Source organism: Periplaneta americana, chromosome 10 (genome assembly GCF_040183065.1).
Source record: "Periplaneta americana isolate PAMFEO1 chromosome 10, P.americana_PAMFEO1_priV1, whole genome shotgun sequence".
In the NCBI taxonomy this organism is placed as follows: domain Eukaryota; kingdom Metazoa; phylum Arthropoda; class Insecta; order Blattodea; family Blattidae; genus Periplaneta; species Periplaneta americana.
The window spans coordinates 95,788,394-95,811,038 of record NC_091126.1 but is presented as its reverse complement, the minus strand read 5'-3'; the positions used below and the strand labels follow the sequence as shown (position 1 = coordinate 95,811,038).

Sequence of the window (22,645 nt, the reverse complement as noted above, 5' to 3'; positions counted from 1 at the left end):
GCTTCAGTCACAAATTTTGAAAAAACGAGATATCGATGGAAATCATATCTTTATGGATGGTTCCATCAGCCTGTGCAGAAAGGAATTCAGTCCAATGCTTGGAAAGATAGAAACTGAAGCGTCAGGCTGAGAGTTATATGCAGAAAGGAATACAAAGTACAGACTGTTTTCCTTAGTTTTCTCAAAACCAGGTCTAATGGACTGAAGCCCTTTCTGCATGGGGCGATTCAATTCTTAAAAAAATGAAATTTAGGTATGTTAAAAATACTCAAGGCAGAAAATTTTTAATGGAAAGGTCAGATGTTATTTTAAAGAGATTTAAATTCTTAAGAAAAATGAAAGAATTACGCGCCACTGGACGCGCCGTTGTTTATCTAGACGAAACTTGGGTTAATGTGAACCATACGAAAAGCAAAGTTTGGAAAAGCGATGATCACGAAATTGACTTCCCACTTCAAACCCCAATAGGAAAAGGTCAACGGTTTATTATTTTACACGCCGGATGTTCGACAGGTTTCATTCCAAACGCGCTTCTAACTTTCAAATCTAAATCAACTAAGGACTACCACGAGGAGATGGACAGCACTGTATTTAAGAACTGGTTCATTAATCAATTATTACCAAACATTCCTCTCAATAGTATCATTGTAATGGACAATGCCCCCTATCATTCAACAGAACTCAATAAGGCACCAATTTCATCAACACCGAAATCTGAAATGCAGTCCTGGCTTCGTAACAATAACATTGAATTTGATTTACGATCCACGAAACCTGTATTATATGAACTTGTAAAAACTAAAAAAGATAATTTCAAAACATACGAAATCGACCAAATTGCGACAATGCACTCCCATACTGTAGTGAGACAGCCACCATACCATTGTGATTTAAACGCGATCGAATTAATATGGGGGCAGGTTAAAAATGACGTTGCGAAGCGTAATATTTCGTTCAAAAGTAAAGATGTGAAATTGTTGTTTGAGAGCGCTCTTGCAAAAGTGACGGAAGATAATTGGAGAAAGGCCTGTGAACACGTGGAAAAAGTCGAACAATTTTATTGGGAGGACGGACGGACTAGTAGACGAAATTAGCGATCGATTCGTAATAAATTTGGACGACACGGACACGGACGAGGAACTTTCTGGCGGAGAGGAGTCAGAATTTGAAGAGGAAGATAGTGCCGCCGCTGCTAACTCCTGGTCGCTGGAAGGAGTGTCGACCATACCGCCGTCACCATAAATGAGGGTAGAGAGAGATGGCGAGTATTCTTTCTCTTTCTAAAAGGGACTAGACAAGTAAATCCTCATGGACTGTAGAGTCATTAACTATGCTTTCTTTCAAGTATGTGAATTTCTATTGTGTGTTGAGAGGCCACTACACTATACAGTCTGTTCAGAAATTAAGTATCGATTTTGTAGTAATAGGGCGTTTAGGGATAAGATGTGTATGGTAACAAATTGCAAATACACTGTGTTTCTAAACTGTTTAGTTGCTGCTGGAGTCCCTGCATTGGCCTTGTGACAACAGCTAAACATGTGTTCTGTCGTTACAACTGAATCTGCATGATCTTCAGCTTACCAGAAAAGATTTCTATAGTGATGTGGAGGCTAAAGAAGTCGTCGTATGGTGACATTCGGACAAAATTTGAACGACGATTCCATAAAGCTGGACCCACAGACAAAGCACTTCACACGCTGGTTAACAAGTTTAAGAGTACTCAGATAGTCAAAACGGAGCCCGTACGAGGACGTCCATCATCCTCTCAGTGAAAACAACGATGCTTTGGACAGAAAATAGCTTTAAAGTCAGGAACCACAGACGATATATAGCAGGCCTGCACAAGGTTTGGGCTCTCCGAGCCGGCTCACAGCTCATGAGAGGAATGCAGATATTAGCTGCGCTCTGTATAAGGGTGGACTGGAAGAAGGGGTGGATCTCGTACAAAATATACACAAAAGTACCATTACAAGTTCTTAGGAAATGAAATCCCGTTCAGTGTTTGCAAAACTATCTTGGACTATTATTAAATAATAAAGAAATATTTATTTTACAGAAGTAATAGAAATTCTATAGCTACTTAAATGTACAATATCATTTTGTTATATTTTTATTTATCAGTACATCAAAACGAGGTTTTATGTTGTTGGCAGTTGAAAGGAACAGTAGCCTACTGATCATAATGAAACATCAGTTACAGATGTTCGAAGTATGCCTTTATTAAAGTTGATTATAGAAAACAGTTGCTCACAAATATAAATGTTGAGCCAAACATAGCAATCATTTTGACAGCCAGCCTGTGTAGTCGTGGATATTATTGGTAATGTTTAGTCTTGTAAAACTCAACCAGGCTAGTAGTATTATTCAAACGATCTTTAGCCCTTAGATCACATTGAAGATCAAGAAGTTCGAGCTGTAAATAGTTAAATGTTAAATGTTATGTTCCATCTTTTAGATTCCTCCATACTGTACTGTAGCAGTAGGTAAGCAACGTGAAACAGTTACTGAGAATAGGCCTACACACTGCACTCCACTAGATAGCTGAGTGGTCGTTTCCCTCTCCTCTACCTATAGCAAGTGTATGTCATTCTGATGTATCTTCCTCTCCGTTTCGGCGAGCGGTACACACCGCTCTTCCGCTCCGAAGGAGCGCGCGCGCTCGTTGAGCGCTGTTTGTGCAGGCCTGGTATAGAGTATCAAGTCACTTTCAGGACAGAGTCTGTTTTTGTATTTATTTTTAATTAGGCACATAAAGAAAAAGTTTTCTCGTATAAATATGTGGAAACAGTTGGTAACAAAGCAGTAATGGCTTTGTTCGCTAACACGGGGAATTAATGTAAACTTAACTAGAAACCAATTAATGGAAAATATTTATAACTATTATGTAACTCAATATTAGTTGTAATTTCAAGGAGTTGATATTTTTCATTTAAATGTAATGTGGAAGATTCCAGAACTGCAGTTTCTTTCAAGTGTTTGCGATTATTATTATTATTATTATTATTATTATTATTGTTATTATTACTATTATTATTATTATTATTATTATTATTATTATTATTATTATTATTATTATTATTATTATTACTATGCGGCATGGGAGAGAAATATACTCTGCACACAGTCATCAGCGAGTTTTGGCCGAGTATGAACGTGTGCTGAAGAAGCGGGGACCGAACAGTGTAGAGAGCCATTGACCTAAGAGTGAGTGGTAAAGGAGAAGTTACAATATAAAATGGATAAAGTGCTACAATGAGAAGTGATGAAGAAGGGCAGAAGTGAAGTTAGGAATGGAGGATTACTAGTGCAGAATATTGCAGGAAACTCGAATAAACAAGTGGATATAACACCAGAAAGCTGGGAGTGTAAAATGAAAGACATCAGTGCGAAGATTGAATATCTGATACGGGATAATGAGCAAATAAAAGAGAAAATCAAATATCATGAAGATGAGCAAAGAATAATAAATGAATACATATAAGGCTGAAAAGTGTGCGATAACATTTTTGGTATCGATGGCCATATTGAACAGACTTACAGAATTGGGAAAGGAAAATTCAGACTTATTTTAATACGGGAAGCATGGAACGAAAAATGGTGAATCATGAGTCGGAGCAAGAAGACGACACACACAGAAAGAAGACATCGAACAAGGGAAGGGGGCAAAAAACGGAACACCAAGCAAAATTTTACCAAGCTAGCAGACAATAAGAAGTACACTTCAAAGAAGGGTGGCATAAAGGATACAGAGGCAAAAAAGTATGTGAATGATAAGCGAAAGAAAGGTTTAATTTGTGTAATGATGAATGAGTCTAGTGAAGAAGGGGGAGCTACTGATGAATATGAATCAAGTGAGGGGATAATAGAGGAAAGAAGAAGGAAAGAGGGGGAGAGGAATCCAGGGTTGGAAAATATAGGAGAGTTATCTAAGGTGAATATGGAGGTATAAGGAAAGGAGTCTTTTCGAGCGCAAGTCCGAGTGTAACTTACGAAAGGGAATGCGACAAAGAGAAGAAAGAAGTCGAGAATATAACAGAGAACGAGAGCGCAGATGATACAAGTCCAGCAACCGTGGGAGATATTGATAGGGTACTAAAGATGTGCGAAAAACTAGAGGAAACTTGTATAAAAGTTCAGAGAGTTTTGTGACAGTTAAAGAAACAAGTAAGTGTAAACAAAGACGTGTGAAGTGTAATAAGTCAACTGGAGGAGAAATGTCTGCGGTATTAGATGCGGTGAAAAATTTGAGGATTAGATCAATTAGTGTAACTGAAGTGGAACGTCAAAAGGGTGTCGCGCACAGTACCCTTCGAAGTACTACCTTACCGTTCACAGAAAGTTCATGCCCAGACTACAGCTCACTTCGCACCTCGCATCGTGTTCAAACAATGATTACCGCCAGGAGAGTACGGTATAGCCTCCGATTCACGGTTTGGAAACGTTATATGTTGTGTATTAGCGATGGATAGAGTTCAACGACGTTTCCCATTAACCGTGGCTTTCTCTTAAGAGAAAGGTGTCCCACAATGGTGTTGTGCATCTACTAATTTTGAAGTGAATATTAACAGATCAAGTCCACACCTGTGGAGTAACGGTTAGCGCGTCTGGCCGCGAAACCAGGTGACCAGGGACAAGTTACCTGTCAAAAGGTTACCTGGTTGAAGTTATTATCCGGGGTTTTCCCTCAACTCAATTTGAGCAAATGTTGAGTAACTTTCGGTGCTGGACCCCGGACTCATTTCACAGGCATTATTACCTTCATCTCATTCAGACGCTAAATAACCTAAGATGTTGATATAGCGTCGTAAAATAACCTACTTAACGGATCAATTAACATTCTTATAGGATTTAGACACCATGTTACTAGTTGAAGAAGCACGACAACAAACAGTTTATGATGCTACTTTTTAATTGATTGCACATAAGCCTTTTAAACTTTATCTTTTATTTATATTCAGCATTGAGTTCGTTCAAGACATTTTTGCCCACGCATTAGTCTACTTATAGGCTACGTCTTTTACATTGTTTTATTTAGGTAAGTGATTTTAAATGACGCAGACACTGTAAACTTTAATGTAATTATCTAAACCTATGCAGTTTGCAGATAACATCCTAATAGTAATTTATTTATGTATTTTGCATGTCCCCAATTTGAATTTTTCCTACTTTAGTCATGATTATTAAATTCTAATAATTTGTTATATTAATCATGCTCAATGTCACATGAAAAGAGAGGTTAATTATTACTATTGTAAACAAAGTTAACGTTCAAATATAGTTATTATTATTATTTATTATTATTATTATTATTATTATTATTATTATTATTATTATTATTATTATTATTATTATTATTATTATTATTAATATGAATCCAATACTCCAGACTATTGGAACTCTCCCAATATATTTGTCCATTCGTCCCGTTTCAGAATTTGCGAAGTGCAGTACATTTTCTAAGATGGTCGCAGTTCATGATGGCATTTCTTCTGCACAGCATACGGTTTGGTGTATCCAGAATGTTGAAGCGCTGGAGGTATTCTGCCAAGCAGTCATGTCCTGTAGTTAGGAGGAATGCTGTTACAGCTTCACTTCGGGAAGTTTCCGGAATTATGTTTTTTCCGCTACCAATTATTTCGCCCACATCTTTCCTTGGCTAATTTCTCTCAGTTTGTCTGAACTTTCCTTTCTAAAACTGGAAATGATTACTGACTTTGCTGAAAAATAGAGTTGTTTCCTGTGGATGTCATCTTTTTTGTGCCTTTTTTCGCCAGAAGATCAGCAGTCTCATTTCCTTTGATACCAGCATGAGAAGGGATCCATTGGAGTGTGATTTCTTTCCTTGCGTCTTGTAATCGCTTGATCAATGTTTTGATTTCCGAAACTTTGGATGTCGGTATATATCTTGGGCTTGATATGGTTTGGATAGCAGAGGTGGAGTCACAAAGTATAGCCAGCTTGTGGAATGAATTTAATCTAACACAGAGTTAAGAGAGGGCAATGCGTATTGCTTCTAGTTCTAATTTGTTTTTAATCTTCCTGCAGAAGCGTAGAAATTGAAGAGTGTGCTGCACACTCCAGCGCCTACACAACCTCCTTCCATCAGTGAACCATCGTTGTAAATGTGTAAGTATTCATCCTCAGGATAGGGTTATATATTAAACACAGAGAGAGATCTGTTGATGCCAGAAAGGGTGAAAGTGCTTGTTTTTAAGATTTTAATATATTGTAGTTTATCAATGTGAAAGTTTTAAACTATGATTCTTTGAAAGTTATTGAAGTATTATTTCAATAAATTTATATTTCATACAAGTGGGATTGCCTGCTCCAAACTAGATACGCAGCGAACCTTATGTAGTCAGCCGGTGGGGGTTTGATAATGCACCTACCTTGAGAGTTAGCGCAATGAATCTTAAAAGGTAACAGTGCTCGGTTGTAGTGCCCCCTCGTGAAATTAATTCAATTCAAGATTTTCAGTGTCTGTATGGGGAGGCATAGTCAATGATTACTATGTAATAGGCTAATATTTTCTTCCACCCCACTTAGCTGCAGCAGTGTGCACTGTGTTTTTGATAAATATACTCCTCGAATCCCATTTGAAATTCGTCAACGCAAGTGGATTCAACATGATGGGGCCTCAGTTCATTTTGTCTATGGGGCTCGTGAATATCTTATTCAGACGTTCTCTGAAAAGTGGATAGGAAGAGGAGGTCCTATTTCTCGGCCAGTTCGTTAACCTGATCTGATCCCACTTCATTTTTTTCTTGCGGGGTCATGTGAAAGTCTTGTCCACGTGACACCTGCAGTGAATGGAGAGGACCTCTTGACAAGAATCTCAGTTATCTCTGACATGGTTAGAATGACTCCAGGGATATTAGACCGAATGCGACAGAGTTTATTGCGATGTTGCCATGCTTGCATCGAAGCTGAGGGACGACAGTTTGAACAACTGTTGGAAATATAGCTTTCGTAACTTGAATATTATGTAATTATTAAATCTACAAATAAGAGATCATTAAGTTTTCTTAATCCAGTGTAATAGACATCTCAACACGATTTTGGATTATAATTTTCGACTGAAAATTTTCCGGACAAGTGTTCTTTATGCTTTTGCCCTTCTCCATCATCCCTGAATATTTGCAACATCAGCACGGAAACAACCTGTATATGTAAATCCAGACGTAATGTAGTTCTCTTCGTACTTCCTTTTCTCTACACACAGCTGACAGCTGGCGGACTGGCGCACATCACTAGAAGTTGTGCTGTAAGTTAGTAGATAAGAATAAATACAGAGTGTAAACGATATAAACTGCCAAAAAAAGAACTAGTGATACAGCATAAATAACTGAAGAAAAAAGTGAAGTAATATTTTTTTTGAAAACGAGCGGGCCCGGGTTCAAATCCTGGTTGGGACAATTTACTTGTTGAGATATTTTCCGGGGTTTTCCCTCAACCCATTAAGTGCAAATGCTGGGCAACTTTCGGCGCTGGACCCTGGATTCATTTCGCTGGAATTTTCATCTTCATATCATTCGGACGCTTGATAACTATAGCAGTTGACAAAGCGTTGTAAAATAACCAATTGAAAATAATAAAAAAGTGTATATTGTACTGTACATAAGTCTTCGATAAATTAATATTTCTCTGTCCGATAAGTATTATATAAGAATATATGTAGAACGTTTTAAACATCGCCGTCAATGTCCCTTCACCTGTCAGATTTTACTGGTTTTCAACGAAGAGATGCTGTCATTTGGGGTGTGATGGGCGTATAGTACGGAAAGTAGGGATCTAGATAATTGAACGGACGTGATTGTTCCATTGAATAGAGGCAATAAAGTATGGGTGTCACCTAGTGCTCACAAAGCTTATCACATTTACAGATAATAACAGTCAACATCACTTTTTACAGAGAAAATTTATAGGATAAAATAAAAGATGCCGTGAGTATAACTGACAAGTTTTCCCTGGTAAGTTATGTTGATATATTTGAAAAACTTTTGTAAAATATTTCGCCATTAACTTTCCTTCATTGGTGTATAATGATTTCACAAATTAATCATATACTTTTATTTTAATTATGTAGACTGTAGGCCTACGAAATTTTTCGCCTCTTCAGGTCCTCTAATATACCTATCTTATATTGAATACTAATGAAACGTAACAACTTGTAGACCATAATAAAAAGTTCTGCAATGCTTGGGAAAATTGGCGTAAGTCAGTTTCCACAAACATTTTTTATTAATTTATTGACAACTTACGGAATATCTGCTCGCTTGGGAAAAGAGACATAAGTATTTCTCCCATTACAATAATTCGTACGCAAGAAAATCAAATCGACATAAACCAGTGTGAAGGCAGTTTTTTTTTCCTTCTTCTGTAAAATTAACTTTTTTTACTTGTGCCACTTTTCCCGAGCACTACAGAATTATAGCGTATATTATTAAAGAATCATGTACATTTGGTCCATTAATTACAAAGTTCGGATTTAATTATTCCTTCCTTGTTATGTAGCATGTTATGTTTCATGTAACATGAGTGCTGTAGTTGGAAACAAATTTTAAGGGATACTTCTTTTTCAAGGTTATTTCTTCGTCAAGCAGTCTCCTCTGCAGACCTCCTTTCAGGTCGCAGCCACAATTTTATTGCATATAAGGAAAGAAATTAAACGCTGACATTGTTGGCCCAACACTTTTTAGGAACAAAAGCCTAAGAACTCTTTTACTGGAAGAGTATTCCTTTTCTTAGTGCAGATATCGTTCATCACAGTAATGCTCATTAACATTCTTTAGTTTAAATTGGAATAGAATCTATAATATGTAACTGGACTCAAGATTCATGAACGCACGAAAAGTAACAATGATTCCCTCCTCTAGCAAACTGTTAGCAGTACGTCTGAGCGAGTTTTAAAAACTAGTGAACCAGCGCAGCAGAATTCTTTAGGCGCCACAACATAAAATTAATGTTATGCGAAGGCATCTACGCAAGTTTTGAAATTAGCGAATCAGTGTAGCAGATTTCTTGAGACACCATGCTATGAAGTTAGAGTTAATTACTTCTAGAAATAAGGGTATGCAAGCTTGAAATTAAAAAAATCACAACTACTCCTGAAGTGCCAGACCATGGTTTTCGATAAAACAACGAATGGACAAGCGTTTAAGCATTGGTTATGAGATTCCAGCCGCTACTTTTATGCCACAGGCCCCTATATCAAAATCAAAATGTTTTTCAAATGGCTAACATCCTCCATTTAAAGAGTATTTAAAAATAATTTATATATTTTCGAGTGTATATTTTTTTCCGGTACGGTAACAGCGAGTTTTAATTTTAGACGGTACGGCGTACCGGCTCCTACCGGCCCAACTACAGCACTCTGTAACACGATGCGATGTGCATTCAGTTTTTGTCGTTAACTGAATTATTCTATTGTTATAAAGGGTAGGCCTATATTAAAATTGCATAATAGATACATGTTAAATTGCACAACATTTTAACAGGTTTTTTAGTTTTTAGGACTCCCTTTTCATTTTTTTTTATTTTAGTAGGATATTTTACGAAATCATTATTAATGTCGGAAATGTGTAATCAATATGTATAAAAATAAGATGTTAATGTTCCTATGGTTTTACCTCATAGCTAAGGGATTTATTGATAACTTTGATCAAAAGTATTTGTTTCAGGACACTCTTTCTTAAGCTATGACAGAGATTTTGCCCAAATCGAAAACGCAAGCTTAAGTGTAACTTTCGAGTACCATTAGATCTAATCAAAGTAATTGTTTCCTAAAAATAGACCATCCATACGTTGCAAGTATAAGGGACCCATCTGAGTTGTGGGACTTCTTAACTGCTTCTCATGAAAGTTTTGCAACAACTAAACTTCCAGATCTCGAAAGCTCAGTCGATCAGAATAGCGAAGACCAAACCTGAGTAGTGATGACTCGCACAACTTTAATGATTTAACAGTGTCCGAGAGTTCTGTCTTCAGGACGAAAGTGAATTTCAACAAATTGCTTCCTTCCTGCAGCCACTTAATTTATTGCATAAGCAGTCTTTGAACAGAAAAGAAGTGGAACTTGTGAGATATGATGGGTTGCTTAAGGGGTTAAGTATAGCTTACAGCAGTAAAATTTTGGAAATATTCAACATTTTTTCCCTCCATTGTTGTATCTTGTACAATAATGAAAATTAGTATGTGTAAAACACTGTCCTGCTATATGAAAAAATATTTTTACTTTTTTTTTTTTTTTTTTCAAAATTCAGTTCACTGTGCAGTGATGAAGCTTTCCCCACACAACTAAAAAACTATCCAACATTCTATGATGAAATTTCTTGTGTGTATTAATTCATGTCATATCTACAATATGATGCAAGATCACTTCTCTATCTATAATAGATTGTCTGATAAAAAATGAATTCATTAAAAAAATTGTCAAATATCAGTATTTTCTTCTAACACAAAATAAAAAAAAATACTATTTATTAAGGAATGTAGTTGAAAGAGCATGCTATTGTAAACAAGAGTTTCAGCACTAAAATAAAAGAGAGAGAAAATGAAAAAGTTAACAAATTTATGAGTTATGAGGAAAAAGCTTCATCACTTCACATTTTGAATTTTGAAAAAAAAAATGTATAAATATTTTTTTTAAATCGTAAAAATACTTTTTTCATATAGCAGAAGGACAGTGTTTTTTAAACATACCAATTTTCATTATCGTACAAGATACAGTAATGGAGGAAAAAAATGTCGAATATTTCCAAAAAATTTACTGCTGTATGCTGTACCTAACCCCTTAGAGGATGACAATGAATCTTTTTGTGACAACGTAAACATTTAAAACATTTGTCAGAATAACAGTACACTGTTAAAATTTAATTCAAGTTATTTATTATTTTTATTTTAAGGAAAGTTTATTCTTGATAAAATAAATGATTATTTTTTGTTTATAAGAGTTGAAGAAAATAAAATGTTTCCATATTCATGTTCATTCACTTTGTTCCGGTCATTATACTTAGTATAATGCAGTTCACAGAGCTCTTTATAGTTTGTAGTTTTGTAGCACAAAGCCAAATTTCATTATGTTTGATTTTCAATAATATTTTTCAAGGCATTAAACGAGCGCGAATTAAAAATAACATGATAAATATGTAACATTATTGTTAATTTACCTAATACAATTTTGACAATTACATTCTATGACTAAGAATGTGTTTCCTAGAAAAGAAACAAGCAGTACTGATTCCCATATTCTTAACTTCTGTAAGAACTACTACAAAACTGTATACAAATTGTGAAGGAGCCAGAGAGAATACATTTGAATAGAAAATTATAAAATTCAGGTAATATAATTAAAACTATTTTTGATATTAAAAATGAAACTGGTCCATATACAAAGAATTAAACTATTTTATTGAAATGAATAATTAAAAAGTAGATGATTTAAACTTTTGCAAATTCCTTTAAAGACATCTATATTCAGGGTGAAAGTGAAATAGCCCTGCAGATTTTCAGAGCGAATACCGCATGTTGTATGTAACAAAAAAGTGTAATACCATATTGGTGGAAAGTTTATAGTTTTCTTAGAAAAAAAATGTTTTTACCAAATGTTTAACACCCTCTTATTCGGTAACCATTGCTAGTAGGATCGTGATCTTTGCCCATGTCGACAGAAAATTTAATAAACAATCATTTATGCCTCTGGTGTATTAGAATAGCATGAACCGTTTTCGTGTAAGTTTAATTTAATGCAACTAATTTCAAGCCAATGAATGATGCGACCGGCTTGCAACATTGTAGCCAGAGAGGAAGGTGAGAGGTAGTTCACCTAGGGAGAGAGACCTGAGTTCGTTGACCGTGAATACATCACAAGAAGAAATAGGAGTATGTGAGAGCCGATGTTGCCAGACTGCTGAAACTTCCAACTTAATTTTCTGATTAACCGTGCATTTAATCACAAAACGTAATATAGGTTTTCTATTTACTTAATTGCATACTATCGTCTCTTCCAATCTGCAGAATTATTTCACTTCCACTCTGTATATTATTTATCCAAAAGAGCAAACATCAGCCTACAAATGCAGTTGACGACAAGGATCCTGAATTCTAGAAGACAGTAGATAATGGAAATTTGAACATAGTTGGATTTACATAATATTTTAAAAGTACATAAAGAAAGAAAACATGCAATTTAACAATAAGATCCTACAATTTTCTATTTAACAGAATTATGTAATTAATACTGAATTTCCAGTATCAGATTTATTCCTACTACTGCAGATGAAATTATATATATATATGATGAAACATCTAAAAACAAATCTTCTGGATATGATGAAGTGGGAAGTAAAGTTCTATAAACCTGTTGTGAAATAATTCTCCTTTAACCCATTTGTATAATTTCCCAATGCAATGTATTATCCCAGAAGGAGGAGTATCTGACTGAATAATAAAACTAATGTACAAAAAGGGAGATAACTCTACTATTGCCAATTACAGACCCATATAGCTCGCAAAACGTTTAAAAATATTTTTAGTAAAGTTATGTATAATAAATTATATCATAACTTGGAATCCAAAAATATATTAGTTTTACAACAGTCTGGATTTAGAAAACAAAAATTGACACAGAACACAACTCTTCAGGTTGGTGAATGATGCACTAAATTCTTTAAACAGGAAATTACAAATGTTGATGGGATATTGTGTGATTTAGCTAAAGCATGTGACTCTGTAAATCAAAATATATTGGTGAAAAAATTGTTCATGTTATGATTACATTAATTTGGTTTATATCTTACTTATTAAATATAAAACAAAAAATGACCAAAGCGAACACCACACCGAAACGAAACTGTTGGTAACCCAAGGTGCATTACACATTTTAAAAACAATAACATTTTAACTTTTTTAACTTTTAAAGTTTTTGAAGTTCTTATATTTTATAAATTGTTATCAAGTGACCTACAATAAGACTTAGTCACGAAGTTACTCAGAATTCAATATTATTAAACAATGAGTTCCCTACGGATAAATTTTAGGTACATTTTTGTTTCTAATTTAAATTAACGAGTTAGCTTCAACCATAAATAACTTTTTCCCAGGCAATCTTTTTTGCAGATGACGCACGTGAGATTCTATTAAATAAACAATACGGATTGTAATTCAATTATCCCAATATTTCTCTCCCAATGTCATGCCCTTCAAGAAAGTTTGGAATCCCAGTTTTATCAGGTTTCCAACCCGTTTTTCCCTAATCCATGTTTCCCAATCTATGTTCCAATCTGTGTTTTTATCTCTCCGAGTGTATTTCCATAAAACAGAAATCATTTTCCAGTCTATTTGCAATAGAAACTTATTAGAACCTGTACATAAATTCATTCTGTACTTTTTTTAAATACATGCGGCTATATAACAAGTTACGAGTATATTATGACCGAGATTATAAGTTTATAAGCGAGAAGGAATCTCTTGCAAATTTATGGCTAACTATGGGTATTTACTGGAACTGTTGAAAGAAAACAATGTTTGGGACTGGCAATAATAAGAAATGCAGGTCTAAAAATTCAGGTAGTCCACTGAAAGACCCTGAAGTGATTTCTCATATCTCATGGAAGAAGTGGAAGCCCACAAACTTATAACTAAAGCCCGGATTTCTAAGCAAAATGCATATTCTTTTCCACACTTTTAAAGGTAAGCAGAAAGGTTATACTTCGTAAGACACACCTAGATAAGCAGTTTTAACTATGTTTGTTAGTGCTTATAAATGCTTACTTCGCAGAAAAACGTTTTTGCTTATTTATCTTACGATTTTTAATTAAAACAGCATATTTCACTCCTAGCCGTCATTTATCACTGATTCCCTGTATTTTATTGGCTAATAAAAATTAACTTCAGTTGAATGCGTAAGAAAGCAATGCTAGGGTATGACCCAGGATGTTGTGAAATAATAGGGCCTATTGCGTAGTTCTGATTAGGGGAGAATCTTGCGATTCCCCGCCTAGCTTCTGTGACTAGGCAGGTCAATCGGTTATTGCACTTATTGCGTTATCGGAATATTATGTGCATAGATGGTGAATTCCGGAGTTCCAAGCTGCAGTGTGTAAGTTGTGCAACACGCGTTGGTTCAATAATGTGTGTGAGATTGCTCGCTGTTGTAGTTAAGGAATGTCACTCACAAAAACCTCTCAATCAGCATTCTTACGCAAATGCGTAAATGAGTTTGGAAGTAATATTTTCAGTGAGGACGGCGTGTCTTATTTTGTTTGGTGTGTGAAAAGAATGTTTCTGCAAAGAAAAAAATATGACATTGTGTAGCATATTAATAAAACGCGGCATAAAGAGAGGTTTAAGAATAAATCTAAGTTAAAGTAGCAACTGATTAAAAGCAATTTGGGTGAACAATCGAGTTCTAGTGATACATTTTTCAAAGACTTGTGTTTTGCATTAGCGGGTTCCGACATTCCGTTGTGGAAATTGAATAATGTGCAGCTTCGGGTATTTTTAGAAAAATATACAAACAAAAAAGGTGCCGGATGAATCTACATTGCACAAAAACTATATGTCACAGTGTTTTCAAGAAGTAATTTGTAACATTCAGGATAAACTCAAGCACAAAAACATATGGATTTCTATTGTTGAAACCACAGATGCATCGGGACAGTGCGTATGTAGTGCTGTAGTTGGTGCTATGAAAGCAGGCAACATATCATTTCTTCTTAATGTACAAATACTTGATCGAGTAAATCATTCCACTGTTGCAAAATTTTTCAGCGACTCATTACTTCTCTCGTGGCCAGAAGGGGTTTGGTTTCCGTGTATTCGTGTTTACTTATTTTGGTGCTTATTTTCACCACTTTTCGTGCTTATTTCACTGTTTTCGTGTATTCGTTTGTGCTTATTTTGGTGCTTATTTTTACCACTTTTCGTGCTTATTTGCTTGCTTATTTTACTATTTGATTGTGCTTAGAAATCCGGGGTTTACTTATAACTAGTCTCAAGAAGACCGCCGAGGAACATCCTGAAAATTTCTTCTGCACGGGTATAGGCCATTCGTTATCTCGTGAATCATACCTGCGCGTGAGGGGACGCAGAAAGTGGACTGACAAGCTCCCCTGCCTCACTACGCTTCACTTGGCAGCTAGCTAGCGCTCATACCCCCACCATAATGTTGTTACTATAAGCTACGGCGCACGCTTTCATTTGGTTTCATGAAATAACGAATTACCTATACTTCGAAAGGAGCTCAGAAAAGTTCAATCTGAGTACTGGCTGCTCTTCCGGAATGACAAAAATTAGAGAAAATAGAGGCTGCCTGAAAGGTACAAAGAAAACACTACTATGCGATAACTTTTTATTTTACGACAGTTATGAAAATGAAAATTACGACCTTAGTTGTGGGAAAATAATCACATTTGCAATTCATGACATGGTAAGGCTATTGGTGAGAAGCCGCATTTGGTATGTTGACGACATATTTAATTGTAGTCCGATATTTTTCCAGCTCTTTGTCATTGCAGGAGTAACTACTCAGCCAAAAGAAATTGTGGAGAATAGGAAACATTGGCTCTTCTATTTTTGTATATTCTCCTGCAATTGAAGGAAAAAAGCTACATACACGAAATACTCAGCGTAATTTTTGACCCGATGTGGAATAGATTTCTGCTCAGAATCCAATTATCGTACCTTAAGTATAACTCCTGGTTAGTGCAGACTGAGGCACTGCTGACTAGAAAAGTGAAGGGAAGAAAAGGGATAGGTATTGAGAATGAATAGTATAGTTAACCTATGAAGGAAGGTAACCAAAAATGACGAAGGTGATAACTTCTAGATAGACATGTTCTGCGCGGACATTTCTAGCCATAAAACGAGGTGCAAAAGTGACGTAGAATCGTAGAATCTCAGAGCAGATTGCTGGTACACTCTTGAAAGATATTCTACGTCACTCTTGGACCTCGTTTCAAAGGTAGAAATGCCCGCGCTGAACATGCCTGTTCTAGATGAATATAATGAAACTACTTTTACTATTGCCTCAGTACTTACCATTCCCATTCGAAACGGGGAGAGAGTCTGTAGTGTACGACATTCTGTCAGCTGGTGAGAAACACAGACTCGTCCGTTCCGTCAGTTTACTTCATGAGATTTTATGCCTCTGACAGTTCACGAATTTAACTGAAAAGAAAAGTGAATAAGTGTTAGCTTGTTTATGAAAAGCCTGTGATTAACCAAGAAGAATACAAGCATCTCCACGCAACCGCTCATTTTACATTCATTTTACAGCAGTAAAATTTTTGCAAGTATTCAACATTTTTTCCTCCATTACTGTATCTTGTACAATAACGAAAATTGGTATGTGTAAAACACTGACCTTCTGCTATATGAAAGAAATATTTTTACGATTTAAAAAAATATATATTTATTTCTTTTAATTCAAAATGGTGGCAGTTCATTCTGCAGTGATGAAGCGCTTCCCTCATAACTCATAAACTTGCTAACTTTTTCATGTTCTCTTTCATTAATTTTATTGCTGAAACTCGTGTTTACAATGTCATGCTCTTTCAACTACATTCCTTAATAAATAATATATTTTTCATTTTGTGTTAGAAGAAAATACTGACATTGATCATTTTTAATGAATTTATTTTTTATCAGACAATAGGCCTATATCAAAGGTAGAGGAGTGATCTTGCATCATATTGTAGATATGACATGCATAAATACACACAAAAAATTTCATCACAGAATGTTGGATAGTTTTGAAGTTACGTGGGAAAAGATTCATCACTGCACAGTGAACAGAATTTTGAAAGAAAAATGTAAATAATTTTTAAATCGTAAAAGCATGTTTTTCATATAGCAGAAAGACAGTGTTTTACACATTCTGATTTTCATTATTGTACAAGATACAGCAATGGAGGGAAAAAAAATGTTGAATATTTACAAAATTTTATTGCTGTAATCTGTACTAACCCCTTAAGCAAAGTCTTCAAATGCTCAAAAATTCATTTCATGGTCTTAATACTAATGAAAGTATTTAGTAACTTTATAACTTTATACTAAAGAAGAAACTCTCTTCAAAATTATTAGACAGATTACTGCATCAAATGGCTGAATAATCTTGTATCCTTGTTTAGTCAAATGATTGTGATAGTAAATATAGGACTAATGAAATATGCCCCTGAAATTATTTTCCTTTTTCTTGAAACATGAATTACAGTTTTCTTCGTTACATTCTTATTTCGAGGAGGTCGTCAATTGTTGTTACTCAACTAACCAAGAAGCGGGTCAACAGCTATGGAGTCTGGCCGTGAAACGAGCGGGCCCGGTTTCAAATCCTGGTTGGAACAAGTTACTTGGTTGGGAATTTTTACTTGGTTTTCCCTCAACCACTTGAAACAGAATTGCTGGGTAACTTTCAGCGTTGGACCTCGGATTCATTTCGTCTTCCTTAGCATCATTTAATGTATCATCTTAATAGTTACAGGTCGACCAGGCGATCGTGGCGAACGTGATTGTGGGATTCGTCTGCACGTGCCATCAGTCTGAGAGAGTTGCACAAATCCAAGGGAGCCGTAGGGGCTTCAAGAGTGGACTATGGCAGACCGGAGTGTAGCTCCCTCGGATAGATGGCGCCTTGGTGAGTCGCGAATACTACGGTGGTGGCGCGGCCTTGTGGTCAAAAAAAGATGCAGCAGAACGCAAGCACGTGAATTACGAACAGATGCCACCTATCTGAGGCGGCATATTAACAGGGAGAACGGAGGGCCGTTGCTGTTCACGCGGACTTCGTCAGAACCGTATGCCATGGTAGAATCGATAAGTTGGCACCAAACAGTAAATCACGTGCTTGAGCAGTCCGAAGGACTTTAAAATCATCCCAAATAAGATGGTTGCACAATGAGCCTTAAGATTGCGGTGCTTGCCTACGGGCCCTCCTCTGGAGGAAAAAAAACGGAAAACCGAATACGTTACAAATTTTACTCCAGAAATCATGGCACTTAGTACGAAACACATATTCGCTATTTGGTCGAAGTTGTCTATAATATTTCAAAATATGTTTTCTTAAGAAGAAATAATTCTGAATGTAATACTATGACGAAGTTTCTCCTTTTGTTTCTGAGAAGTTCCTTTATCATTTATAAAGATACCGAAAACTACTTCATACGAGAATTGAATAGCCGGGAAAAAAATGTATATATAAATTTGGAGGAAATAAATACTAGATAATTATATAGCCATAAACATCGTTTCATGGCATTTGCGTACACAAAATCCAAGGATAAATTGTAGATAACACTGATAGTACCATGAAAGATAAAGCTTAGTTGACCTAGGTACATTGTTTGAACTTTAGCAGATGATTTTGTGTTATTTTTTATGTCCATATCCTAAATTAAATGGTGATCATTTGTATAGGGTAAATATTGGTAATTTCGTGGCATTGGTTATTTCGTGATACTTTTTCTTTGCTCTTTCGTGCACTAACCAATGGTGTTACGAGATTCAAATTTCCGCCAAGGGATTGCATATGTTGTCCGGTTTCCAGAAACATACAGCTACTCTTTGTGTGACTATTGTAGCTGCTTCAGTGAGATTTTATGTTTGGAGAGAGCAAGTTAGCGTCGACTTCTCAGGCGTACAAATTTTGTAGATGTTTGTAATTACATTACAGGCTTATTACTAAAGGTAAGCATATGGTATTTGGTACAATGATTTATTATATCTTAATGAAATTTTAGGAAATGTTTTTGGAATTTTATATACAGCTGTAGTCGCCATATAGGCTTAGCTTTACTGACAGAAATCTTAGCTGTTTGAGGCAAAATTTTGTTGAGCATTAAGCGTTACATTTTATACTATTTTAAAAATTGTATTACAATACGAATTTTAGAAAACTGAAGATAAGATATGATAACAAAAAAGAAAATGGGGACGCAATGGGTTCAGTGTAGGTTCTGTTTGATTTGTTATCATGCTAAGTGCCAATGATAAGTGCTAGATGACTTACTTGCATGAATTGTGACAGAAGCTGAAACATGGCTCCACCATTTTGGACCGGAAACAGGCAGACAATGGAGTCACATCATCCAAATTCACCAAAGAAATAGAAATTCAAAAGTGCACCTTCGGCAGGAAAAGTTATGGCTACTGTGTTTTTCGATTCAGAAGGACTCTTGCTTGTGAACATCATACCACACGGAACCACCATTAATTCTGACGCGTATGTGGCAATTCTCAAGAAACTTCAAGCTCGACTGAGTCGTGTTCGACGACATCGGGAGAAGCAGGATGTTCTGCTATTGCACGACAACGCACAGCCATATGCCAGTCACAAGACCACAGACCAGATCAGAAAATTCGGATAGACAACTCTGAAACATCCGCCTTACAGTCCTGAACTGGCACCGCGCGATTACCATCTCTTTGGTAAACTAAAGGATCCCTTCGCGGAACGAGGTTAGAAGATGACTCCCTTGTGCACGCTGCTAAAGAGCGGCTCAGACATGTTGGTCCAGACTTTTACTGTGCTGGTCTACAGGCCCTCGTTCCTAGGTTACGTGAGGCAGTTGAAAGGGACAGGGATTATGTGGAAAAGTGACATTTTGCCCTAAAGGATGTATCTACATTCTGTGAAAATAGCAAAGCTGTAGGATAAAAACATAATTTTTAAACAAATGTTATGCATTACTTTTGGAGTTACCCTAGTAATATAGGCTATAGTAAAGTCCGTAATAAAAGTGTTCACCCTTTCAGGGCAAAGAATATCCCTTTTCAATTTCAATTTTTACTTTGTTTTAATTCTTATTATGTGTTTATATGTATTTCTATGTTTTCTTGCTAAGAGTATCAGACGGAATTACTATGTTTGAAGTCTTGTAACAATAAATGAGAATTTCATTTCACTTTAATGAATTTTTCCAAAATTCTTCTACCTCTCACGAAATTATCAATGTAATATCACGAAATTACCAAGGTTATCACGAAATAACCAACCTTTTAGCTTAAGTTGTAAAAGTGGTTTTTGGCATTTGTTCAAGAACGTATCCAGTGTTTTATGTCTCCAGATTTGTACAGCAAAGTATCGTCTTTTAGATGAAAAAATCGGAATAAGGATATATTTACACATTTGCATTTTAAATTAATTTTCATGAAGTTATCATGAAATTACCAATGTTTACCCTATAGAGAAATGATCTGAACTATTATCAGTGGAACAGAGTGCAGTATTATAATATTTTTCTAACCACCCACGATATAGTGACCTTTCATGTAACGTTTTTTTACAGCAGGGATGTCAAGGTCAGAGCACGTGAAAGACTCTACGTACTACCAAGCGCGCACGGATTCCAATGAATCTATTCTGCAAGGATTAGTGGTGAAAAAAAGGGGTAAGCAAAATGAACTCTATTGGCCTACCACTGCAAGATGAATTAAACTGCTATTCAGTAATAGATAATGTTTCACGCTCATATAAGAAAACAAGAAATAAAAGCATGCTTTGCAGCATATAGGGCCTACCTCTGTAATAAATGCAATTAATTATAAAATAGTAGGATATAACAAATAATAAACATAGATTCTTTTTACCTTAAGAAGTTTTACATAATGAGGCCTATAATTATCCTAATTAATGTTATTAACTGTTAAATAATCATGTACTACTTACATGAGCAACACCACACTTCTAGAAACAAATTTAAATTCCTGGCTTCTCCCGTAATTCAGAAGTGCTTTTTCTGATTTTTGCCGACACCAGCCTTCTTATGTGATGGTTGGATGGAGTGGAGGACGATTTGAGGACTCTAGGAGTGAGAAGATGGAGGCAGAAGGCTCTGGTTGGACAGGAATGGACCAAGATCCTAAGGGAGGCCAAGGCTAGACTACAAGGGCCGTAGTGTCAAAGAAGAAGAAGCCTTCTTGTGTCAGGTGAAATGTCTCCTGCAGCAAAATAATTTCTAATGGAAAACCTGAAATGGCTAACATTCCAAGTCCACTGAAGTAAATTTTTCAGGACCGCAAAGAAACTACATATGAAGACATTATTACAAAAACAACCCTTGTCAAAATTGCTATTTTTCAGGAGAACAATAAAAATAAATAGAACAACACATGTCAGCTGTTTCCGTACAACTGATGTTTATCCTTGTGGTTATTGCGCCTGATGTGTGTCATTTTTGGAGTCTATAGACATTTGAAATAGTAGCAAATGTGTCCTTAACTCAATTTCATTAAAAATGACCAGGGCTGTTTTTGTAATAATGTCTTCATATATAGGCTTGCATTATGAGTTTTGAAATAAATTATTGTATGATCCAAAAACACAGGCTTAGAGTCGGACTTAGGATATTCTTTTTTACAGAATAATAGCCTATGTAAAATACAACTTGTAACAATTCGGTAAATTTTGGACTTGGGATGTTAAGGTATTAAATTGTAACTGTGTTTGTGGTTTTTCTGGGTTTGATGAGTAAGGATAACAAAACAAATCCAACTTGGGCTGGAGCAGGTCAATATCTTTAAATAGTCTATTGAACTCTTCCAAGAGATTTTTTAAAACATTCCAGTATTTTACACTACTGAACAGGAGTTCAATGACTGAAGGGGTTGAAATTATAAAAATTGTGCTGTGAGATCTATGGCATCCACAATGAAATCTTCATCTGAAAGATTTTAATAATATCTGTCGACATAAATTAATTGATTCTTTCCTTGCGATCTCAAATTCAAAACGTTCAGATGCTCGAATATATCCTTGAGAAAGCTAAGTTCCTCGACCCATGTAGTCAACTAGTTCTGGACTGTCTCTATTTTTCTATTATGAATTCTGATAAATATTCACAAAATTCAAAGTACCTGGAGAACTTTTTCTTGGCTTAACCAAAGGATATCGTAATGGTAAGAAACATCGTCAAATTGAGAATTTATGTACGAAAATCTGGACACACGCTTTTGTTTGTACTTTATTCTGTAAACATAAATACAATGCTGTGAGGGAAAGCTCTACAATACATCTTCACTTACATTTTCTACTATTTAATGTCATTAAAAACAAACTAATTTTAATAGTATATCATTCTGTAGATGAACTAATAATTTCAGGCGTTCGACAATGCTTGTCTTTGTAACTAAATAATTTCCACAAACCAACAAAGAGCATCACCTCATCTTTCACTTACCTAAGAAGTCAAGAGTCTAGTCAGCCTGAGACTTACTGAACGACTTCTTCTTCAATGTGTAATGCATAACTCTTGTGTTCACAAGTGACTTGTACAGGCCAATTACTTTATGGTGACAGCTCTGGCCTGGCGACGCAGTGGTTTGGGCGAGTTCACTGCTTGTTCGAAGGGGTGTTCATTTTAGTCTTCCCCTGGCTGCGCTAGCGGTCACATCTCGGGAGCGTTAGTGTGGGCGTACAGTCGCGCTAAGGACTTACTACACCACCACTGTCTTGTATATTGCAATTTAGTATGTTTGTTACGTACATTTCATTTAGTTACTTAAATAATTCTAGTGCTTCTGTTTTGTATTGTTTAGTGTGTAGTATTTATTGTCTAGATTCACTGCTATTTTCTGTTTGTGAAAATGCTGCCTGTTAGAAGTAAACTGAAAGGTCGGGTATTACATTCGCAGTCGCGAGAAGTCGTGAGCA

The 22,645-nt window shown here is 35.7% G+C and overlaps 1 protein-coding gene across 4 annotated transcripts in view; it reads right to left on the bottom strand.

Annotated features, from left to right (window-relative positions):
* Positions 1 to 22,645, bottom strand: part of LOC138707912 (KN motif and ankyrin repeat domain-containing protein 1-like) — a 437,992-nt gene that overhangs the window by 290,317 nt on the left and 125,030 nt on the right. For all 4 annotated transcript variants that reach the window (XM_069837957.1, XM_069837958.1, XM_069837956.1 and 1 more), the window contains exon 2: positions 16,039 to 16,167. In XM_069837957.1, coding sequence (XP_069694058.1) covers positions 16,039 to 16,081 — 43 coding nt within the window. In that variant the 5' untranslated portion in view covers positions 16,082 to 16,167. The remainder of the gene's footprint in view (positions 1 to 16,038; positions 16,168 to 22,645) is intronic.